This window comes from Pithys albifrons, chromosome 1 (assembly GCF_047495875.1).
Source record: "Pithys albifrons albifrons isolate INPA30051 chromosome 1, PitAlb_v1, whole genome shotgun sequence".
Lineage (NCBI taxonomy): Eukaryota > Metazoa > Chordata > Aves > Passeriformes > Thamnophilidae > Pithys > Pithys albifrons.
In genome coordinates, this window is record NC_092458.1 from 67,324,714 (window position 1) to 67,347,458 (window position 22,745).

The window sequence follows — 22,745 nt, forward strand, 5'->3', positions numbered from 1 at the left end:
GCTATCTTTGTGAGGAGCCTTCTGCTCGTTACGGGAGTATAGGTTTCTTTATAATGATGATGATTTTTTTTAAAGGTACATCTAAAGGAGTTCAGGAAATGATTAGGTGTTTTATGGCCTTCTTGTCACATGAGATATATAGAGTAAATGGAAACCTATCCCTTCCAACTAGAGCCAAAGGCTGCACCAAGGTCAAGTCTATAGAGAAAAATGATCCCAGAATATGGAAGCTTTATCAGTGTGACTTTCAATTGTTGCAACTCTTGGAAGAAAAGTACTTAGTCTTAGTACTTGAATTCACAGATTTGCAAGGTCAGTAGGAACATACAGGTTTCATTTGGCTGTATCTGTTTTACTTCACAAAACTTGTATTACTCTGCCAACTTAGCTGTGTAGTGACAGATAAAAGAATAGCACATTATCACTTGCATCCCACCTGAAAATCCTGTGGGTAACAGTTTTTCCCAAATGCTTGTGTAATGTGTATGTGATACAGTGTATTTGAAATGGATGGTCTCTTTGCAAGTGTGATGCTTTTCTGTCCTTGATGTGAGAGAGAAGGTAGTAGCCAGGGTCAAGTGGAAAACAGGCTCATGGCTGCTATGTAAGTTCTCAAGTTTTGGGTAACTGGAACAGCTTCCTTGTATCAGCTTTGCCCTATGGTGCTTTAGCAGGAAGTAGGCTTACAGAGGTTTCAGTGCTTTCTTTGGTTGTGTGGACAATCTAAGGTCATGATATTACTATCTCTTTTTTTTTTTCTTCCTTCTCACTTGGGAATAGGTCTGAAAGTAGAATTACTTTCTTTAGAGTGTTGCCAAGAATTGAAAGATGTACTTCTTGCTTTGCAGCCCAGTTCCTGTTGGTCCAGACCAAATCTTGCTGAGAGGGGCACAGCTGAGAAACACCCAGTGGGTGTTGGGTATTGTTGTGTATACAGGACATGATACAAAACTCATGCAGGTAAAGTTTTTAAAGAGATTTAGAGCATGTTTTAATAGAAGATGGTTATCTTTCCTGTATTCTCCTTGTCAGTGATTTGATTTTATGAAATGGTTTAACTCATTATAGCTGTTAGAGACCTGGAGGCCTTGGGGAGTTACAAGGATACTTGCATGTGCACATGTGTAAACACTTATTCAACTATTTGAAAGCAGTTGAATATGTAAGGAGAGCTAACTTTCATTTGAATTTATCTGGTAGCTGGATGGCATTTGAAACTCAGTTTTAACAGCTGAGGAGATAGTAATGGCCATGGAGATGATTAGGTTAATACTACTGTCATGTATTGCTTTAGTGGTAGGGAGTATGGAGAGACCAGCAACAGCATGTATGTATTGCTCACTGCTGCTGACCATCAGTGGATGGACAGGAAGTGCTCTAATGGATTTTGAAAAATAAACCCTGAGTTTGCCTCTGCAGTTTTATTTTCTATGAGCCATTCCCTTGCTCTTTTTTTTTTCATTCCTTACTGCTCTTTAGAATTCAACCAAAGCACCTCTGAAGAGATCAAATGTGGAGAAAGTGACCAACATGCAGATCCTGGTTTTGTTCTGTATTCTCCTGGTAATGGCCCTTGTGAGTTCTGTAGGTGCCTTATTATGGAACAGAACACACGGCGAAGTCGTCTGGTACCTTGGCTCCAACAGTGAGTATGCAGGCATTGAGCCAGGGGTGTATCAGGCTGTAGGGCCAGCCGGGCTCTTAGCTTCACTAAATGAATGCATAAAATAAGAAGTAGAAAAAGAAGAAATGAAGCCCCTTGCTAACTTTCTGATGACAGAATTTTTTTTTTTGAGAATGGGCTGGTGTAAGTGAATGTGCCAGTGAGGCTTCTGTTAATAAAACCTTCTAGTTAGGAGCAGGGCAGAAACAAAAGAGGGCAAGAATTATTATTGGATATCTGGTGTTTGACCATACCCAAATTTATTCTGGAAAGAGGTCATGTACTGCTGCTTTACATATGTATCTGACTGCATTGTAGAGAGTATCGGTCTGATGATACTTCAACTAACTTCTTTCGGTCAGAAATGCTGACCTGCTCTTTTAAAGAAAAATGCTAAATGGTTAGAATTGTTATTTATGGGATAAAGTTTCTGTTTTTAACTTCTGTTTTAGTGTGCTTATTTGAAGGATTTTGTTTAGTTTCATTCCTAGTCCTTGTATTTATCAGTTCAATATCAAAGATGGGCATGAAGAATGAAATGCTCTCCAATAGACTTCCATTTTGAGGAGGTTACATTAGCTATAAAATATGTTGTTAGAAGCATCTTTAAGTGCAGATCTTAAAACAATTATCACAAACTGCAAATGGCTTGTCTGCTGATGATTGTGAAACAGATGGCAAGTGTATCTTGTGTGGTTTAAGAATTGCAATTGTGGTAGTAATAAAAAAATCACATAGCAAGAGCATGGAAATGCCTCATTTTTGACTCCAGGTTTTCATAGTTGTAATGTCTTCTACTAGCAGTATCAGCAACTTTCAAAGTTTCTTCTCTGCCTTCCCCCTTGTTTCTAAATGATTAAGTATAAATTTGTGCCTTGCAATGGTGGAAGTAATACTAGAAAAGATGAATGCAGTGAACTCTTGAACTTGTCATATAAAACGTGCCACTTGCAATAAACTAGGATGAAAAAATAGTCTGTATAGATGCCTTTTTGTAAATTGAATGCAAAGTTTCTCATAGTTCTGTAACTACCACACAAAGCAAAGACACTTTTTCAGATTAGGTGGGTAGATGTTAATTTTTTGTTAAATGTCTAATCTCTGTAAAAATTACATTGGAAGATATTCCAATACCCAATATGCTTCTGTTTTCTGTAAACTTGTCAAAGATACCAAATTCAAGTGTACCCACACTTGGAGGTGCCTGTGTCCAAACTATGATCTTCATTAGGCTTCAGCAATTTTCTCCAGATTCTGTCTCCTCTTGGCGGGCTCCCCTGACTTCTAATCAACTGTATTGCTGAAAGCCCTTAGTTGTGGACTCTGCCCCCATTATGCTGGGTGTTCTGACTCTAGTGCCTCCCTAAGCTTCTGGGGAAGTGAAGAGTATACAGATGTGAAGGCCTTGGTTGAAAAGAGGCTGTGGGAAGCACCAAGAACAGGAACTCTCTTCCTGTGCCTTTGCTGAGCCTTGTACATTCCTGCTGGCTGTCTATCAATGCTTCCCCTTGCCTTTAGGACCAGTTGTGATGGCAGACTTACTCAGGCAACGTGCCCAATATTGTCACTGTTAATAGCTGCTTCTTTGCTTAAGCAGGATGCCTTAGTTCATTTATTAGGTGTCTGTTTAGCAATCGATTGTTCTCTTAGATCTTTTAATGTGGGTAACTTCTCAATTCTGACAATGATGTCAGATTTTAGAACTAATTTTAGTGCTTATTTTTTGTTTCCTAACTCCACTGTGACAAGTAGGCACTTTTTGAAAGTTCTATTACTAGTGATATTGGTGGCTCTTAATTAGACTGTTGACACATCAGATAAATGTCTAAATTTGGGTTATGGTGGGGAATATTGTACTTCTCACCATCTGTTTAGCAAAAGTTGTTCAGAAAGTATTCTGTTCCTTATTATTTAGCCTCACCAATGTTGCCCTTCTTCACCTGGCATAATATGCTGTGAATTCAGGCATGTGTTGTGTGGGTGTTTTATATATGTACTATTAAAATCAATATTAGAAAAACCCTTATACTAGTCATCAACACACTTGCTCATTATTTTAGCACTGCTAAATTTGACTAGGGCAACTGCATAAAGTTGATGGCCTCTATGCTGCCCCTACACCACTCAGACTTCTGTCTGCTGATATCCTTTGTCTTTTGATCCACAGAAATGCTGTCTGTCAACTTTGGATACAATCTGCTGACATTTATAATCTTGTACAACAACCTTATTCCAATCAGCCTTCTGGTGACATTGGAAGTTGTCAAGTTTACTCAGGCTCTTTTTATAAATTGGGTAAGTAACAAGAATGACTATATCTCATTTCTGGATGTTGACATTTAAGAAAACAAACACACTTAACATCTTTAAGAGATTTTTAATTACTTCTCTGATGCAACTTCTGGGAAAGGCAGGGGGAAGCTCACAGGCTTTATTCTCTATCAGTTCTGTGTTTCACAGGAAATTAAAGGAATGAGTCATAGGAGGATCCCCTGTGCAAATAATGACTTGTATTCTAGGCTTTTAGCATGTGAAGTCTCCGATTTTGCTTGAACGAGGCCTCTCTGCTGACTCATGGTCAGTAACTATCTTCTGAAAACTCTTTTTTCTTTAAATCTTGAGGCTGACCTTAAGGTTACCTCTGATATGGATCATATTTTTGTGAGGAGATAAATTGGTGGTGCCTCATGCAACCAAACAGTGATCTTGCTTTGAATTCAAGCTCTGACTTCAAAATGTCTTTCTCTAGTTGTGAACCAAAAATACTGTAATGATGTCTCTTAAGCTGAAAAAAACTGAGAGGAATATCTTCTTATGGTATGCATTAATCCTTGGACTTTCAGTAATATAGTAGGTTCTTATAAATTACAAGTAAATGAGGTCTCTCTGTTTCTTGAACTGCTTATGATGTAGCAGAGGTGCTTATCTGAGAAGATTCTTTCATTTGTGTAGCAGCTGGGTCTTGTACTCTCACAGTAAAATGTAGTAACAGAAGGAGCCACTAAAATGGTCCCTTCAGTCGTGGATGTGGCTGAAGCACCTGATTGTTGTAATTGAAGACCTCTGATTAGCATGGCTAGTGCCTGTTAGAACTTCCCACTGTACTGCATTATATGTTTTCCCACTGCATCTCCAGCTTGTTAACTGGTTGATTCTGTCTCTTCTCATGTACATGTAGTGTGGAGGTACACTTTGGAAAGGAGGCACCCATGTTCATCTTGGGACCATGTTTGTCTCAAGCCTTCAGAACTTCCACCAATGGGATTAAGACAGGCCAGGGTGGAGCTGACTAAAAGAAGAACAGATACTTTAGTATTTGATTGAATAACATATGTCTGATTTTGCTCTCATTTCAGGACATAGATATGTATTACCCTGAAACAGATACGCCTGCAATGGCCAGAACCTCAAACCTTAATGAGGAACTTGGGCAGGTAAGACAATGTTTTCTTAAATGTTGGATTTGTGGTTTATTCTGGCAAGATGGAAGGTATGAGAGCAAGCTGTACAAGTCTGTTTTATTCTGTTGCTCTTGGCTCAGGCGAATAGAACATGTTTGTCATTAGTCCAGGGCTTACAAATAAAATAATGACAGGTCATAGGATTAAATTTAATGTCATATAGGCAGTTTTATGCTTGGGAATTGAAAGTCTTTCCTATGTTCACTCTAACCTGACTTTTTTCTCAAAGGTGCTGGGGAGATGCTCCATGATTGTGACTGTCTATACCAGAACAGAATGTATAGGATTAAGCTTGGCTGAAGAGCCCAACAGCCTCAGACTATATTCCTAGTTCATGATGTTTCTGATCACTTCACAGGAGATGGATATTAAAAAATGCAGTACTATTCCTAATTGTGTTTCTTCAAGCATTTCATTTTCCAACCACTTATAGTTGATGTAGATTTATTTATTCTGCAAATTACGCTCTTTCAAAATGGAATGGCTTCTGAAAATAAGTTTACTGGAAAATACAGCTTTGCTATTGGAGTTTTGAAGTACCATTGAGAAATCCTAGGTTTTTTCATTGACTATCAGTCCCAGGTCTTTAACTGAACCTCATGAACTTTGTGACTTGTGTGATTTGATATTGGAGATAGTGTTTATATATTTAAAATACATAATTATTGTGTGCTGCTCAGCAGAGTGGTAGTCAGTGTTCTTCCTGCTTAAGCTGATTGGTCTTTCTTATGAATGCTAAACTTTGATTTCTATTTAGATTACTCTGATGTGAACTTATCAACCTACAAATTTTGCCACTATTTTTGTCTGAAGATATGTGGCATAATGTATGTTGTTGGTCCACATGTTATTTTCAGCAATCACTTACTAGTGATTCTGTGTAACTAGACTGAGGTTTTTTATTCATTAATTGAATTACCTGTTCACAGGTGCCTTTTGTGCTAGAATTGTTAGTGACTTGAAGTTCCTCAAATGTTTGGATATGCACTTTGGCTTCTGAGTTGCCCAAGCTCCATTTCCAATGCTGTATTCAGCCAGCAGTGCAGAGCACAACTGAAGGGACACCTAACCAGTACTGTGGTGCCTTGTCTTGAATTGAGTTGCAGTTATTGAGGAAAAGCTTTTTTCAACTCTAGTCAAAATAATTTGGTCTTTTTAACTCCTGTGTTAGCAGCATCCATTCTTACATGTTGCTGGTTGAAAAATTTACCTGGTGCAGAGGTACAGCTGTGGTATTTAACTTGCAATTATTTTTGGTCCATTGTGGCCCACTGGTGGTGGGAATCTTGAATCTGCTCGTGCTCCAAGAAGTCATGTTGCTGTATTGGAGTTGCCTCCAAGTTCTACCTGAAAGCCATTAGTTTCATTTAGGGATTACTAGCTTGGGCAGTGCTGACTGTGGCTTTGTGTCTTGCACTTCAGGATTGCTATGACGGTACCAGAAAAAGCAGCTTTTGTTTGCCTGCAGAATACCAGTAGGATGTACTCTAGTGTATTTCTTGCATGTTACTCCTTAAGGAAGGGGGGAAAAATCCCAAACAAATTCCCAGTGATCTTTAGAACACAGAATTTCTTCCTTGTGTTAAATTGTAATGGCCCTTCAAAAGCCTTAAGAGTTTTTGCTTCTCCAGTCTTTTCTGGTCTTGTCCAGACTTGCTCTTGGACCTTGGTATATCTGCAGGGTTTGGTAATTGTCCAGCTACAATGACCATGACATCTGTAGTGACCACTCTAGTGCCTTGGCAGCTGATACCTACTATTTAGAGATGAAGAAGAATTAATGCCATTGTCGCAGGTTTGGCCTAGCTGTTGCTACACTTATTCAATACCATGCTCCCGAGCCCAAGTAACTACTAGATTGTTCTTGAAATGAGTCTTATTATTTGACTCAATGCGATCTGGAGTGCTATGCTTCCACAAGACCTGTTTTTCAAGGCCCAAGATAGTATTGAGGGCCGATGCATGTGGTACTGAATATGTCTTTAACCATCTAGTGGTCGCTTCAACCATGGTAAGCACATAGCGCTTACCTTGGCTAGTCTGTGGCAATGTGATGTAGTCAACGTGCCAGGCTTTTCTGTATTTTTACTTGTCTCAGTGTCTACCAAACTAAAGGGGCTTTAATCTTTTTGCCTGCTTAATGGCAGCATAGGTTTCATAATCGCGGATAACTATTACATTTTCTGCTTTTTATTTTACACTGGTTTTTCTTACGCAATTTTTGTATTTTTGGATTTGTTTATATTTTACACATATGTATATATATATAGTTTATATGCGGTCTTTCGAGGCGGATGTTTTGTGAACTGACTCGATTTACCTTTCTCTTCAGTGGCTTCTGGCACTCGCTGGGTGGGATTCTACACAGCTGCTTTCCACTTCCGGCTCCTCTTTACGATACGGCAAGAACTATCAGTGAAAAGGGCATAGCGTGTCTCTTCATTTGGCAGCTGATTATATGGTGGAGCTTCTTCAGCTCGACTCACTGACTTTTCTTCTTCTTTATCTGCTAGGCTGAAGTTCTCACCTTCGGGCCAATTGGTTATAATTTCTAGAATTCCAGGGCGATTTGAGCTCTTAATTCAAACACGTTGTGTAATCAAAGCAATCTACTTGCTCCACGTGGCATCGGTGGCATGGTGTGTAGGGGGCACTTTTTCCTTAAACATCTAGCTTGACACTGGTAGTCGAGGTGCCAGGAAAAGCTGGGCTTCAGTACCAATTACCTCTGAGGCTGATTGTATGCTTTCATATGCCGCTAGGATTTCTTTTTCTATAGGGGTGTAATTGGCTTCTGAGCTTTTGTAGCTTTGGCTTCAGAAACCAAGTGGTCGCCCTCGTGTTTCACCAGGCACCTTTTGCCAGAGGCTCCAGGAGGGACCTTTATCTTTAGCTGTGGAATAAAGTACATTCTTCACATCTGGTCCCCTCCTGACTGGTCCAAGAGCCACGGCATGTGCGATTTCTTGCTTGATCTGCTTGAAAGCTTGTTGTTGTTCAGGACCCTATTGGAAAATGTTCTTTTTACGGGTCACAAAATAGAGAGGGCTTACAATCCGGCTGTACTTTGGGATGTGCATTCACCAAAAGCCTATGGCTCTTAGAAATGCTTGGGTTTTTTTCTTGTTAGTCGGTGGAGCCATTGCTACAATCTTATTGATGACGTCGATTGGAATCTGGCGATGTCCATCTTGCCATTTCACCCCAAGGAACTGAATTTCTCTGGTAGGTCTCTTGACCTTGCTCTTTTTGATGGCAAAACCAGCTTTGAGGAGAATCTGAATAATTTTTCGTCCTTTTTTGAAGACTTCTTCTGCTGTGTCTTTCCATACAATGACATCATCAATATACTGGATGTGTTCTGGGGCCTCACCCTTCTCTAATGTGGCCTGGATCAGCTCATGACAAATGGTTGGACTGTGTTTCTACTCCTGGGGCAATCGGTTCCAGGTGTACTGCACGCCCCTCCAGGTGAAAGCAAACTGTGGCTTGCACTCTGGTGCCAGAGGAATGGAGAAGAATGCATTAGCAATGTCAATAGTGGCATACCACTTTGCTGCTTTGTACTCCAACTCATACTGGAGCTCCAGCATATCTGGCACAGCGGCACTCAGCGGTGGCGTAACTTCATTCAGGCCACGATAGTTCACAGTCAGTCTCCATTCTCCATCTGATTTACGTACAGGCCAGATAGGGCTGTTGAAGGGTGAGTGTGTTCTGCTGACCACCCCTTGGCTCTTCAGCTTCCTGATCATTTTGTGGATGGGAATCACAGCATCTCGGTTTGTACGATACTGTCGCCTATGTACAGTTGCAGTGGCCATCGGTACTTCTTGATCTTTGACTCGGAGTAATCTCACAGCAGAAGGGTCTTTTGAGAGACCAGGGAGAGTAGACAACTGTTTGGACTCTCCTTTAATCACTGTGGCTACACTAAAAGCCTACCGGTACCCCTTTGGGTTTTTGAAGTGTCTTCTTTTTAAATAGTCTATACTAAGAATGCTAGGGGCTTCTGGGCCTGTCACAATGGAATGCTTTTCCCATTGGTCTCCTGTTAGGCTTATGTCAGCCTCTACCACCGACAGGTTCTGAGACCCTCCGGTAACTCTAGAAATAGACACAGTCTCTGTACTCTCATGTTCCGATGGCATTAATGTACATTGGGCACTAGTATCTACTAAAGCTTGGTATTTCTGAGGATCTGATGTGCCAGGCCATCGAACTCACACAGCTCAGTAAACTCGATTATCATCCTCGTCTCTCTCTTCCTCCTGGCAGGAGGCAGGGCCCCTTTATAGTTGTTCTTGGTCGGAGCATTCTCTATTTGACATGTGCGATGCTCTGTCAGAGGCTCCTTCATCAGCATGGGGGGAGTTGTTTATTTTGCGTCTCGGAGATCGATGTTTTTTTTCCAGGGTCTTTGCTTCAACTATGTTGACAGCTTTCTTGCCAGCTACTTTCCGTTTTAATTTTTGCACTCGGGCTTTAAGTTTAGAGGTGGGTTCACCGTGCTATTTTTCCATGTTTTCTCTTAGTTTGCGCAGAACAGTCCATAAGACACTACGCTCACTCTGTGTCTTACTCCTGGGACTTCCAGTTTTTTCTCGTGCTGCATGAGATGACCGAGAACGGGAACGGGAACGAGAACGGGAACTGGAACGAGAATAAGAACGAGACCTTTCTTTGCGACTTCTAGAACGTCAGCGTCTAGGTTCTTTTTCATACACAGAGCGTCTAGTATTCTTCTGGTGGCCTCTAGTTCTCCCTCGTGCTGCATGAGGTGACTGAGAATGAGAACGGGACCAAGAACGGGAACGGGAACTTGAACGAGAATGAGAACAAGACCTTTCTTTGCGACCTCTAGAACCTTTACTTCTAGGTTTTTCTTCATACACAGAGCGTCTAGGATTCCTCCTTACCCTTTCCCCACTGTAGAGGGAAGAATGTTGGTAGTTAGAGGGGACCTTCATGGTTTCTGATATTTTTCGTATCCAGTGACACATTCTGTCAACGTGTATCTCATTCTCGTCCATACTTAGAGGGTATGCAGATATCAGACACGGCATATAAGACTTAGGGGCCCCATTCATCACCTTATCTCACATCGGCTGTGTGCATGGCATCTTCTCTGGGACCAAGATGTCATAGTAATTTGGATCAGAGTATATAATCTTCAGCATGGCCAGTTCTCGTAGATACTGGATGCCTTTTTCTGCAGTATTCTACTCTCTTGGAGCACTCACTAAATACTCTTTAAATGGGTATCTTGCTCTCAACGGCACGGAGGATTCGGGTCCAGAGACTGGATGCCATCTCCCCCTGTCTCATTTTCTGTTCTATTTCACGGTCTCAGGCAAGAGATCCCAATTGTTGTGCTTCATGACCTTCCAGCACATGGCTACTGGCCCCCTGGTCTCAACATCGCACCAGCCACGTGAGGATGCGTTCATTGGGCCACCGACTGTAATCCCTTCGTATATCTCGAATCTCCTTTGGGGTCAATGATCGTATAATTTCACTTTCTTTCATTATTTCTTGTCTATCTTTCTTACGTACTATTGTCTCTACTTGTGTTTTTACTCTTCCACTCTTTTGTGGAACCTTTCTCACTTCTTTTCTGACCTTCTCACGCGAAGGTGGGGATTATTCGCGCCGTGAGGACGAGCTTCTATGGTGTTCACTCCGGGAGGATGGGCTCTTACGTCGCCCACGCTGTGGAGAGAGACTCCTACTTCGTTCGAGCCATGGGGAAAGGCTCCTAGCTCGTGCACCCTGTGAAAGGGAGCTCCTGCGTTGTTTATCAGGTCTGATGAATGGAGGTAGCACATAGTCCTTGGAAGGCTGGGGTAAGGGCCTTCCCCGGTCATCCATTCCCTCAAATGTAGGTCTAGTATGGGGAGGTGGAATCATACTTCCAAAGGAGGGTTGCCATTGGAGAGTCTGAAACGGTCCTTCCTCAGGCTGACGGAAGCGCGTTGACTTCCTCTTTTCTTCCACTGGGTACTTGCGGATGTAGTCAGAGCACCAATCGTCGAATGTTATTCTATCCCAGGATGCTCGCACCGCCCCTTTCCTTTCTCCAGGCATGCCTCTGGTCTCTTTTGGATGTGCCCCCAAGTCCCATTAGGTGTGCCCCATCCCTTGTGACCACTCCTGCCTCTCTGGCGGCTGCTCCCTCTTCTACTGTGACTATTCTTTCTTCTTGTGCCGTCGCTCCTTCCATCGTCACAGTAGTTTTTTCCTCTCTCGTAGCTGCTTCTTCATCTGCTTCTTCTTCTTTTTCTTCTTCTTTTTCTTCTTCTGCTTGTTCTTTTTCTTCTTCTCATTCTAATTGCAGAGGTGGCTCTATGGGTTTTGTAGTCTCTTTCGTCTTCGTTGTTCTCTTCTTTATGGGGGCAATGATAATCTTCCGGTCCGTAACTTCAGTTTGAGTTCCCACAGAGCGAATAGGAACTGTATCCGCGTCGGCTTGAGTTCGAGCTTCGACTGTGGTCTTGGTGGGTATAATAGGAATGGCCACTTCCAGATCTACAGCTTGAGTCTGAGTTTCCACAGAGCGAATAGAAACTGTATTGACGTTGGCCTGAGTCTGAGCTTCAACTGTGGTCTTAGCAGGCTTAATAGAGATGGCAGCTTCCAGATCTACGGCTTGAGTCTGAATTTCTACAGAGCAACCGGAAGCTGTATTAGCTTCAGCTTGCGTCTGGGTTTCAGCCGTGGTTGAAGCGGGGACAGCAGAAATGGCCTTGTCCAGGTTTGCAGCCTGAATCTGGGTTTCTGTCGAGCAAACAGAGACTGTATTTGCTTCAGCCTGCATTTGAGTTTCAGCTGTGGTTGCAGCAGGGACAGCAGAAATAGCCTTGTCCAGATTTGAAGCCTGAGTTTGGGTTTCTACCGAGCAAACAGAGGCTGTATTAGCTTCAGCTACTTGAGTTTGGGTCTCTACAGAGTGAACGGGGGCTTTGTTGGCCTCGGTTTGAGTCTGAGTTTCAACTGTAGTTTTGGCAGGGACAGCGGAGATAGCCATGTCCGGGTCTGCAGCTTGAGTTTGGGTTTCTACAGAGCGGACGGAGGCTGCATTAGTTTCAGCTACTTGAGTTTGGGTCTCTACAGAAGCAGCATTGACCTTATGCTGTGTTTGGACTCCGCTTTCGGTAGTCTGAACGGGGACTACATGGGTCTCGGATGGCATATTTCCATTTTTTATCCTGTCCTCAAACCATTGATAGTAGTCCATGGCAGAGCGGTAAGCACTAGTCAGGCCCCAACACAAAGCAGAGATTCGCGTATACGGGTCTTCATAGGAAAAACACTCTTCTGATAAACAGCGGGCCACTTCAGCAGAGTCACACACTTGTTCTGATGTGAACTTCTAATAAACGGAGGGTGAGATACGCCCTAGCACTTTACTGAGATCTAACCAAGCCTCATCCCACCCCGGGACTGGCCTGTCCGAAGCCCTTTCCAAAGTTCCAGCGAGTCCTCCAGAGGCATAGCCTTTCTTAGGTCTGGAACCAGGGAAGCACCGAAGTGCCAGCATTCTTCCAATCTTATACAACAGTTTTATTACCTTCATAAACACTAGTGCTGTCACAACACAATTTAGGTAATAACTGGTACCAATTGTAACAGTAGGGATCTCTCTTAATAGGCTGTTAATGTCATATTTTAACAGGCCTTTAATGTCACATGTCAACAGGTCTTTAATGCTAAGATTCAGGAGGGCCTTACATGGATGACAATTATCAGGCAGACCTAGGTATGTCCCTAGGAGACTTCTCAGAGTGGGAGTAAGCATTAGCACCATTAGTATGTAAAATAATAGAAAGACACTTAACAGGAGGCCTTTCACTACAAGAGACTGCCAGGCCATGCCAGCATGGTTGGAGTGACCTCCTCTGGTACTTCTCAGGTATTTGCTAAAAAGGGTGAAAACCATTCTTTCTATTGTTTACCTTATGCCTGAGTCCTCTGTTCTCAAACAAAAACTTTGTTTATATCAACAAGATACTCTTGGCTGCCTTTACAGTGATTGTTTTGATAATACCACTTCAGTTGACAGTTCTCCCGGACACTGTTCTCTAAACAGAGAACTATTTACAAAACAATTCAAGGTCAGTATCTCGGTGGAACCTCCCATAATGTCGCAGGTTTGGCCTAGCTGTTGCCAACCTTGGACTGGCTCCCCCCTTTCCCCTCCCAGAACTCTCTCAGCAAAGGAAAGGGGGAAAAAAAAAACAGAAAAGGCACGCACTCTAAAGAAACTGAACTGAATAAAAAGAATAAATTATATTTATTAACATTTACAAACCACACAGTATACACAATACATAGGATCCTACCCCCCAGGGAAGAGGGGAAGGGAGAAAAGGGGATTGATTAGCCGGAAAATAGGGGAGACACCAACCCAACCTAAAGAAACCAAATGAATCAAAACAAACACAATTAAAAATTTCAAGGAAGGGGAACAAGAATGAAACAATCTCACCCAGGACAGGAGAACCACCAGGGACCGGAGGGACCAGACTTCTACCACCTCTCTCCAGCTCTTCAGCCCAGGAAGGGAACACAGCAATTAAAAAAAAACCACACTCCCCCCTGCTACGTGGAAGACACGTGTGGAATACTTGTAACTTCCTTAGATACAATGGTTACTGAGGAAGCCATGGGTCAAACCATTACAGCCATTAAATAACTGTCCTGATTATTTTTATAGACAAACCAAGCTGTAATAAGCCTGCATTGGCTAATACCGTGAAAGTTGAGTAATACTTAATCTGTTTTTCACTTTGAGTTTTGTCACTTCACAAGTTGAGAACTGGACTTGGTTGTTTTTTTTTTCTCCCCCCACAGGTCAAATACCTGTTTTCTGATAAAACAGGCACTCTCACTTGCAATATCATGAACTTTAAGAAATGTAGTATTGCTGGAGTGACATACGGGTAGGTACAAACTTTTATATTGGACAAGGATTAGAACATTCTGTTCTTCAATTCATATTGTTGTGTATTTTGTAGTCTTAATTAATAGTTTCCATTGTCATGTCCTGCAGCACAAATGATGAAAGTACCTGAGGGGTACTTTACGTGATATAAAGGAAACTTGCTTCCTAACTTACCTGATCATAATTTAAACAAAAGCAGAAGTGCTAAATAACCCCTGGCCTTTCAAGAGGGAAGAAGCTGCAGGCCATGGGTAGCAATTGTTATGTTTCTGTGACTTGCTCAGATGAACCATGATTTTGATACAACAGTGTAACTTTAATTGTAGAGTTCAATAGTTCCTGTACAGGGATAACTAATTACATGTTTTGTTCTGTTTCTGTCAAAAGGATCCCTTTGAGTCATGTCAGTATTTCATAGCACTTGGACTTTTGAGTCTTGAAAGCTAAATCTTTGCATTTGCTTAGTTTTAAATGGGTAGTCTTAAGATCTCTGTGCAAGTTAACCTTTGAATTTCATGGATAACTAAATTAGATACCTCAAAAGGGAGAACTTGATTCAGATGTATGAACAGCTGAACCCATGGTTCCAGCATATGTTTTTGTGTGATGACTCAGTGATCTTCGCCTTCTGTATACTTTTTTTTGGTTACCACAGTGGAATTAATGTTCTTTTCTTCTTTTTCTGTCCCTCAGTCACTTTCCTGAGCTGGAAAGAGAACGCTCATCAGAAGACTTCAGGTAAATATATTCCAGGATGTTTGTGCTCTGTATATCAAAGTGGGTACAGCCTATATAAAGACTGCTTTCCAATTTGGGACTGGAATAAGCCCAAGGGAGCAATGTGTTTGAGTAAAATGGTCTTTCAGTGGGAGCCTAATCCAGAGCTAGTGGGTGGTGATGCATCTTCTCTTCTGCATGGAGAGATGGTGTGTGAAGGGGTTGAGGAATAGGCAGTGACGGGGGTGGCTTGGGTGCTAATTCAGTGCTTATTTATAAGTGCAGACAGTCAAGTTAAAAGCTAGAAGTAAACTACTTTGCAGTAACCTTACCCTCTAGCTAGAGACCTAATGTTACTCTTTTTAGTCACTAAGTTCAGATCTGATGAGAAGAGGAGAAGGGACTTCTTTATTAAAATGCTATGTTTCAGCAGTTAAACTGGGAGAGAGCTTGATACATAGGTGTATCATGACAAAAGGATCCCACTCCTTTTCATTCAGAACTTTAATAAACAAGGGTAATACATCTGTCCCATTTCATAGAAATGCATGAAGACCCAGGGGTGTTATGGGGGTGTCAGTGTAGCATGTTGAGATTATCGGGAAGAGGGGGAAGAGCTCGAGAGGACTGGTGTGGATTTGCATGGCAAATAGAGGCAAGAAGTGAGTTCCCACCCAAGAAACAGGTAACAGCTGAAGGTTGTTAGAAAAGCACCCGCTTATGAGCTAAGCTAAGCTTCTCACTGGCTCGTTTTTATGGTCATCTTTTTAGGAAGGCGACACGATGATACGTTGCTGTTTCTGCTGAGATGTAATTTCTATTGACACGTTTTTTCTTCCAATACATTGCTGTTTCTGTAACTGCCATCTCTTATTTCCTTGTACTTCTCTTTTCTAGTCAGTTCTGTGAAAGTTTCTTCCAGGTACTTTTATGGGAAACTTAAAATCCTCCAGGGTTCAGCTTTTGAAGCAGAACTTTGACTAGGGAGGGAGCTTAAGGATATCGAACTTTGTTCTATTTTATAAGCAAATTGCCTTGAAATCCATTTATTTCAAGTATGCTTAAAACCAGTTTTTGCTACATCTGTCCCAGCAGGTGTATTGACACTTGAATCTTTGCAAGTACACTGTCAACCATAACCATTTCTTGATATTTCTCATTTTAGCACTTTCTGCATTACTCACATCATCTTTTCAAGGACTCTGGCGTCTTACTTTGCTTTTCAAACTTGCTTCCTGAGAAAATAGATGAAGTATTAAGATTGGCAATGTTGTCACTTGTTTGAATATGCTTGTTTTGCTCTGCAGCCAGCTACCTCCTTCCACCAGTGAATCATGTGAATTTGATGACCCAAGGCTGCTACAAAACATTGAAAATGATCATGTAAGTCTACTCTTTGAATGCCAAATATTCTTAAATGCCCTGTTCTAGGCCTGTCTGGAACTGAATGATGAATAAATCTATTTCTGTGATGAAGTCTGCTCCACATGTGTCATGCAAGCCCAGAAAGGGTAAAAAGCAATCAAAATAGCTCCCTCCAACGCCTTTGCTGCCCACTTGTCTTACTGCTGAATTAAAGAAGCAATGGCTTAAATGTGGATACCAGCTACCTATAGAACAGCTATGTATATGCTGGTGTGTATGGAAAACAATGTTTTTGTAGCAAGTAATGATAGAAATTGTAATTCCTTAAAAGAAAAACTACTGAGTGTTCAGGTGTGTATACTGTTAAAATACTGCCTCTGACAGTAATCTATAGCATTAGATGGTGGTTCTGGTATAAGTTTTGCTTTAAGTATTGCAAATGTTGAGATTCCAGTTAGGTAAAGGATGTACAAGATGGGACTTAATTGTAAATCTAAGTTTAGCATGAGGCTTACTGATTAGTAAGTTTAGCCTAAGTTGTTGAGTCCTAAAGGGACTTAGTCTGTAGAGTGTCAGTTCATTATTTATTTAGAAATCATGTGGCTATGAAGTGTCTGACTGGACACCAGACAATTCAAACACTTGGAAAAAGCATGACCCTTGTTCTCTGCAGGCTGTCTCACAGTATGGGATCTGAGCATTAGCAAGCACAAACTCCATCAGCCAATGTTTCTTCTTAATCAGTTACAGAAGTTGTATTCTCTGAGTTTAGTTATGAACATCTGAAATATAGTTACAACATGCTGTTTGTGTGCAGGAAAGCTTTAGTTTCTTTTCTGATGTACAGTACTTAAGAACTTGAAATGAAGCATGGTACAAGTACCTGAAGGAACACTTAATTACTGAATGTGGCAGTGTGTATTCCTCACAGTGATGGAGCCTAGAGGTGGCTCCTGTGCTCCAGCCTCCATCAAGGTGGCCCTCCCAGGCCAGTGCCCTGGCTTCCTATGTGGCTTTTGTAATCATGTGCACAGGAAGGATTTTCCACTGAACATAACTTGCAGCTAAGATTTGGTTACCATCCTGTTCATTTGTGTCCTGTTTGTTCATTTATGGTTAAAGTTATGGCTTATGGCAGCTGCTGACTCCAGGTATTCATTCTGGTTTAGGTGTAGGCTGCAGATAAAGTTTGCAGTCTTGCTGGCTGCTGCTTTAGGCACCTGTACAGAGAGGTGGTTTGTTATATTTAACAGACTCAGCAGAGAGAACATGCATCAAATGAGCTGTGAGATGGAATTTCTCATCTAGCCTTGAGATGGCCCCTTATTTTTGGGCTAATTATTTGATCTCTATATAGAGTTTAGGTGTCACTTAGTCTAGACAGGTCAGAAGTCTTTGTTCTTTACATACTGAGTCTTATGTATCAGCTTCCTTTTGGCTGGCAGCTTAAATAGATAAATACTGTTGTCATTGCACAGCTGGCTGTTGGGCTGAGCACACAATCAGTGGGGAAAATTCTGGCTAGTAAGGCTGAAGGTGTGTGTAGGCCAACGATGTCCTGTAGAGCCTGACTGTACTGGAGGAATGAGTGCCATGTGGAGATTTAGGTGTATTTGTCAGTGTCGACGAGATGAGGACTGAATTCCAGGATAGTTGGTAGAGGGAAGGGACTTTGTAGCTTTGTGCATTTGGTCAGTTGCTAACATGCATAAACTGCTTCTCTCTGTCTAACACTCCATAGTGTCTTATTTTTCGTAGCTGGTGGATAGCTGAAGATGCTGTTGGCAGATGTCTGATGATTTCTACTCATTTAGGTGATAAAACTGAAGTGTTCTAGCACAAGCTGCCTAGTGGGGTTAGGTGGTGGTGGTATTCTTACTTGGGCAACTAATTCCCTTTGAACATTTGACCTTTTGCAGCTGAAGCTTTGTGTGATCTCTTACAAACTCTCATTAAGTGCTCATTGCTCTGGTCTTGAAGATTTTAGTTTTTATTTTTTCTGTGCAGTCACAAGTGTTAGTTTGGAGCTGTCTCAGTGCCAAGTAATTTTCTTTCCAGGTTGAAAATAAAAAATTATGTACTTGCACTCATGAGACTGTCTTCCATCTGCTAGGAAGATTTTTAGCATCCTGTGTCACCTCTAAATTTCATAGCTCTTCTGGGCCACTGGTGTGTTAGGGCTGACTGATAGCCAAGTCCACTCTTTTATAGCAGTTCAAGAGTTATTGCTCCATAGGAAATGTTCCAAGGAAAAATAACTTGTCTTGAAAACATGTGGAGGTTTCTCTTGGCTGCTCTGGGATTTTAATGTGCAGGAAAGTACCTGGGTTTGTCTGCCTGTACTTTTTCTTTGTAACTGCTTCTGTTGGATGAATTCTGCAGCTGTACGAAGTGTATGATTTTGTCTTCTCTATATAGGGACAATGGCATAAACTCTTAGCCTAGTAAGAAAAGATGTGTTGTTTTCTAAGACTAGAAGGGATGTTTGTAAGTGCTAGTTATCTTGGTTCTTGCTAGTTGCATATGTGCTATGAATAAACTCAGCATGGAGACGCGGTGTGGGGTTGCATTTTACCTGATGATAGGAGAGCAGGGAAAAGGAGGTCAAGAAGTGAAGGAGCTATAGACTTTGATCTCATCCTGGACTCCTGTGTCTCCCCAAATTCCCTCTGAACTTGATCTACAAATTCCAGTTTGCCAAAGAGCCTTGTTCTATAGCCCCCAAATTCTCTTGGCCAAGAAACAGGAAACATGGTATAGCTACAAATGCATGAATTGATTCACGGACTGTGTGTGATGAGTAGTTTAGCAGCTGGTCTGGCAGAACAGACAACTGTTGTGCTCATGTTGAGCCTTTACTATGCTAGAAGTGTTTGTTTAGATCTTGCCAACCTGTCCACTTATATTGGGAAGTGTGTGGAAACAGAGGCTATTGTCCCAGCAAGCTTTTCTGAAAAGACAGCTGTCATCAGCTGATTCTTAATCCCTTAGGAAAGCAGAACCAGAAAAGTGTACTACTACTAACTGGGATAAAAATCTGCAATGTAGAATACAGTAGTGGGAAAACGATGTTAGTTGGTGAGAGCCTTTGTGAGGCTCTAGTTCAGAAAGTAACTGTTGCTGGAAAACTCTGTAAACATGTAATTTTATAGCTCACAACTAACTTGTTAGAGCTTGGTGTGAAATATTTTTCCTTCTGCTGCTGTAGTGTTGTGCTGGTTTAAAGGTAAACCTGCAGGAGAAACAAACCCAACACAAAAGAGATCATAAGTCAGAGTTACAATTTAATAGCAATATTACAATAAGTGCAATGGCACAAAGAGAAATGGGTTTTAACCCACGAAACCTGGAATTATAACCCAGCACCCTGGGGCAAAAACACAATGGTGTTTGTTGGCCCCTGTGCTGAGCCCCATGTGGTTCTCCCAAGTCCAAAGTAAAAGGAAGTGAAAAACCTGATGGTGCAGTGACGGTTGCAGTGTGGTCAAGAGTGGTGGTCGCAGTCTGGTTGAAAGTGGTGGTCTCCTCCTATCAAGGTTCTGGTTCTCCTCTGGATCTGATGAGTGGTTTCCCTCAAGTCCCTAAACTCCCAGGATTATATCCCCTCAGGTCCAGGTGGAACTGCCCAGTACCTCCCTCAGCGTGGGGAGTTACACAACAATGAGTGATCTCACTCTCTAAGTCATGGGGTATTTGGAATCATTGATGGCCCATTAGCAGACATGACACCTCAGGCTGGAGGTGCTGATGACTTGCTGGGAGTTACCACAGCTCTTATCTCACAGCCTGAGGGGTTGGGTGTGCCCTGGGCAGCTACTGCAAATGGTCCATTGTTAACAGTTCATGGGCAATGAATAGAGGGTGTAGAATACACAGCTTTTGGTCACCTCCACGCAGTAATAAACTGGTCCCACCTGCTGAACTAGGACAAGTGTGTATTCTATGCGGGACTTCGCTACTGTTGTTCAAGTACAAGACAGTATCTTTAATTATAGGTCATATTTCATTGGTTTTGGACAAGATAATTTGCATGTAACACTCTTGATATTCAAATGGTGGTTCATGCTCTCTTTGAGTCTGCCTGAAATATCATGGTCCTCTCCAGTCTTAGCAGCTTCTCTGTTCTGGAGGTGCCCAACATGGCTGGATTCTCACACTGCTCTCCAGATATTTTAGTGAACTAAACAGTAGGAAGTTCACATCTTTTTAAGATGATGAGTCATAATTCTCCTTGGTGACCAAGTACATAAATATTTTTGTAGTTGTCCTTGGCAGAATTTGCCACTTTGTATGAAGGAATAAGCTCAAGTTGTTAGACACTGCTTTAGTATCCCATTGGCCATTTCTAGGCCACTTGTTCAGAAAACTGTCAGTCCTGCCCACCTGGAGATACTATGAGTTGAGGCACTGATCTCATACTGCTACAGGTGAAAGGAGAGATGAAAGCATCTTCACGTGCAACTTCCTTGTAATTTCATTATACTCTGAACAATTGACTAGAGAAGAGTAGTTTGTGTTCAGAGTGATGAGGCCCAGATAACGGCATGTGTGACATATATGCAGATATGTAGCTCTGCAGAGTGCAGTTTGCACCGCAAAAGACTGAGGTTTGGCTCAGTGTTTTGTTCTTCTGAATAAAGGAACCATGAAGGGATAAGAAGTTGTGATGCAGCTTCCTTATCAGTGGTCTGTTCCTTACTTGATAATAATGCTGTGCCTTCTAGATGACTAAATGTGGCTTTCACTGAGGATAGTGCTTTGTAGATAACAATCCAGAAACTGCTTTCAGAAATAGGAGATTGTTTCAATGTGTATATAGTTCTTAGCTTGTAGGGGCAGTACACAATTTTTTCACTGACTTTTGGGAAAAAAAACCCAAACCAGAGAGAGAAATGTAATGGCTTTTACCTGGGGTTGTTGCTACAGGGAGAAAAATGTGGGGAAACGGCACCTAAAATGAGAAGTACTTGTTGGTAGGACTGATGAAAAAGAGACTAAAACATGCAAATTTTGTTCCAGCTACAGACAGAGATGAAAAAAACCAGAATGGGACAAAATAAGGCTGACTGTAACAAAAGAGCAGGCAGGAAGTGTCTCAGAGACCATCAGTAAGAATTTGACTCCTAAAATGTCAGAGACTTGATAGAGGGAAAAAAGTAATAAAATAGAATCTGTTAACCTGTGGGACTTCTGTCTTATGCTGGGGTTAAACTTCTCTGTTGGAAGGGATGTGTTGCTACAGAACTCATTAATGAATTTTCTGTTCACAGATCGGAAGTAGAAATTTGAATGCTCTTCCCTGATTGATGCCTGTGCAACAAATATTGTCAGTGCTGGGACAATATAAAAAGGAAACAAGTGACAGCTGTGTGGAGGAGCTGTTGTGATAAGCTGGGCCTCTGGTGCTCTGTTGCCATAGAATTGGAAGATTGCCCTGTAATACACTGTGAGCTGTGAAAATATCAAGACAGCAGCAAATTATGTTGCTGGCTTGAAAACATAAATACATGCATAGCAAGGATTAAAATCCCTGTCCTTACTGGAGACAGGTTGTTTGCAGCTGATAGAGCACATACTATCAAAGCACATTAAGGGGCTAGGTGATAAAAATGTAAGAAGCGCATCAAGGGTCTGTAGCAATAGATGCTGAAACAAGATTCTGGCAGGCTTTGCATTTTGAGATGGAGATAAAACTTTATTTGCTTTCACTGGAAATAATGGAGAAGCAACAACCTCCTGACTTAACATTTTGCACACTGCTCTCTGATTATATTCTATACATTCATTTTCTTGAACACAGCGTCTGCACCCCCAGCATGTCAAAATTTGTTATTTTAGTGGCATGTGACCATACAATTTGGAAATTTCAATATGCAAGATCAAGGTTCTTTGTGAAACAGTTACTTTGAAAATCTTTATGAATAAAGTAGATGAAGTAAAACAAGAATATAAGTCTAGGATCTTCAGTCCTTTTATTCCACTATTTTCTAATATACTCATTTGTTTACACATGTTGACATAATGTTTGCCAGGTGACATGGTTTTGTGGCTTTTGCAGTGGTTTACTTCCTACTAATTAAACCTTGATATTGCCAGCACATATCTGGTGCTAATAAAAACTTCAGAAATTGGATGATATTTTTATATGCAAAGATTCTGTGGAAGTTGGCACAGTCAAGTAAGGCTTTCTGCAAAGGTAGAACTACTAAGTTCATGTCTGAGTGAGTCACTGAGCAAATGGCTGCTGTAATGAAGGACACTGATGCTACCAAGTGTGCATGTCATGGATATGACAGAGTTGGGGAAGGGGAACTGTTCCAGCTAAGCATCTTGAAGATCTAAATGAACCATGGATGAAGTTAGTAGTGCTGGTTTTATGCTGGAGAGCTGAGTGCCATTCCTGACTGCTGTGGGGCTATAAATACTGTGCCAGAGGGAGGGATGGAAAAGTGGGAGGAATAAGTCCCCCATCCCTATTTCAAATTACTACATCTACAATTGCCAGAGTTGGTTGATCAGAGGGCTGTGATTGAAGTGCCCCAGCATGTTTGCTCAGTTACAGACCTGGTGTCTATCCAAAATCTTGAGGATGGCT

At 41.6% G+C, this 22,745-nt stretch overlaps 1 protein-coding gene across 3 annotated transcripts in view; it reads left to right on the forward strand.

The window, feature by feature from the left end:
- The window catches only part of ATP8A2 (ATPase phospholipid transporting 8A2), a 330,508-nt gene that overhangs the window by 63,193 nt on the left and 244,570 nt on the right, over positions 1-22,745 (forward strand). For all 3 annotated transcript variants that reach the window (XM_071553667.1, XM_071553677.1, XM_071553685.1), the window contains 7 exons: positions 849-960; positions 1,480-1,645; positions 3,831-3,958; positions 5,020-5,097; positions 13,978-14,066; positions 14,762-14,806; positions 16,093-16,168. In XM_071553667.1, coding sequence (XP_071409768.1) covers positions 849-960; positions 1,480-1,645; positions 3,831-3,958; positions 5,020-5,097; positions 13,978-14,066; positions 14,762-14,806; positions 16,093-16,168 — 694 coding nt within the window. The remainder of the gene's footprint in view (positions 1-848; positions 961-1,479; positions 1,646-3,830; positions 3,959-5,019; positions 5,098-13,977; positions 14,067-14,761; positions 14,807-16,092; positions 16,169-22,745) is intronic.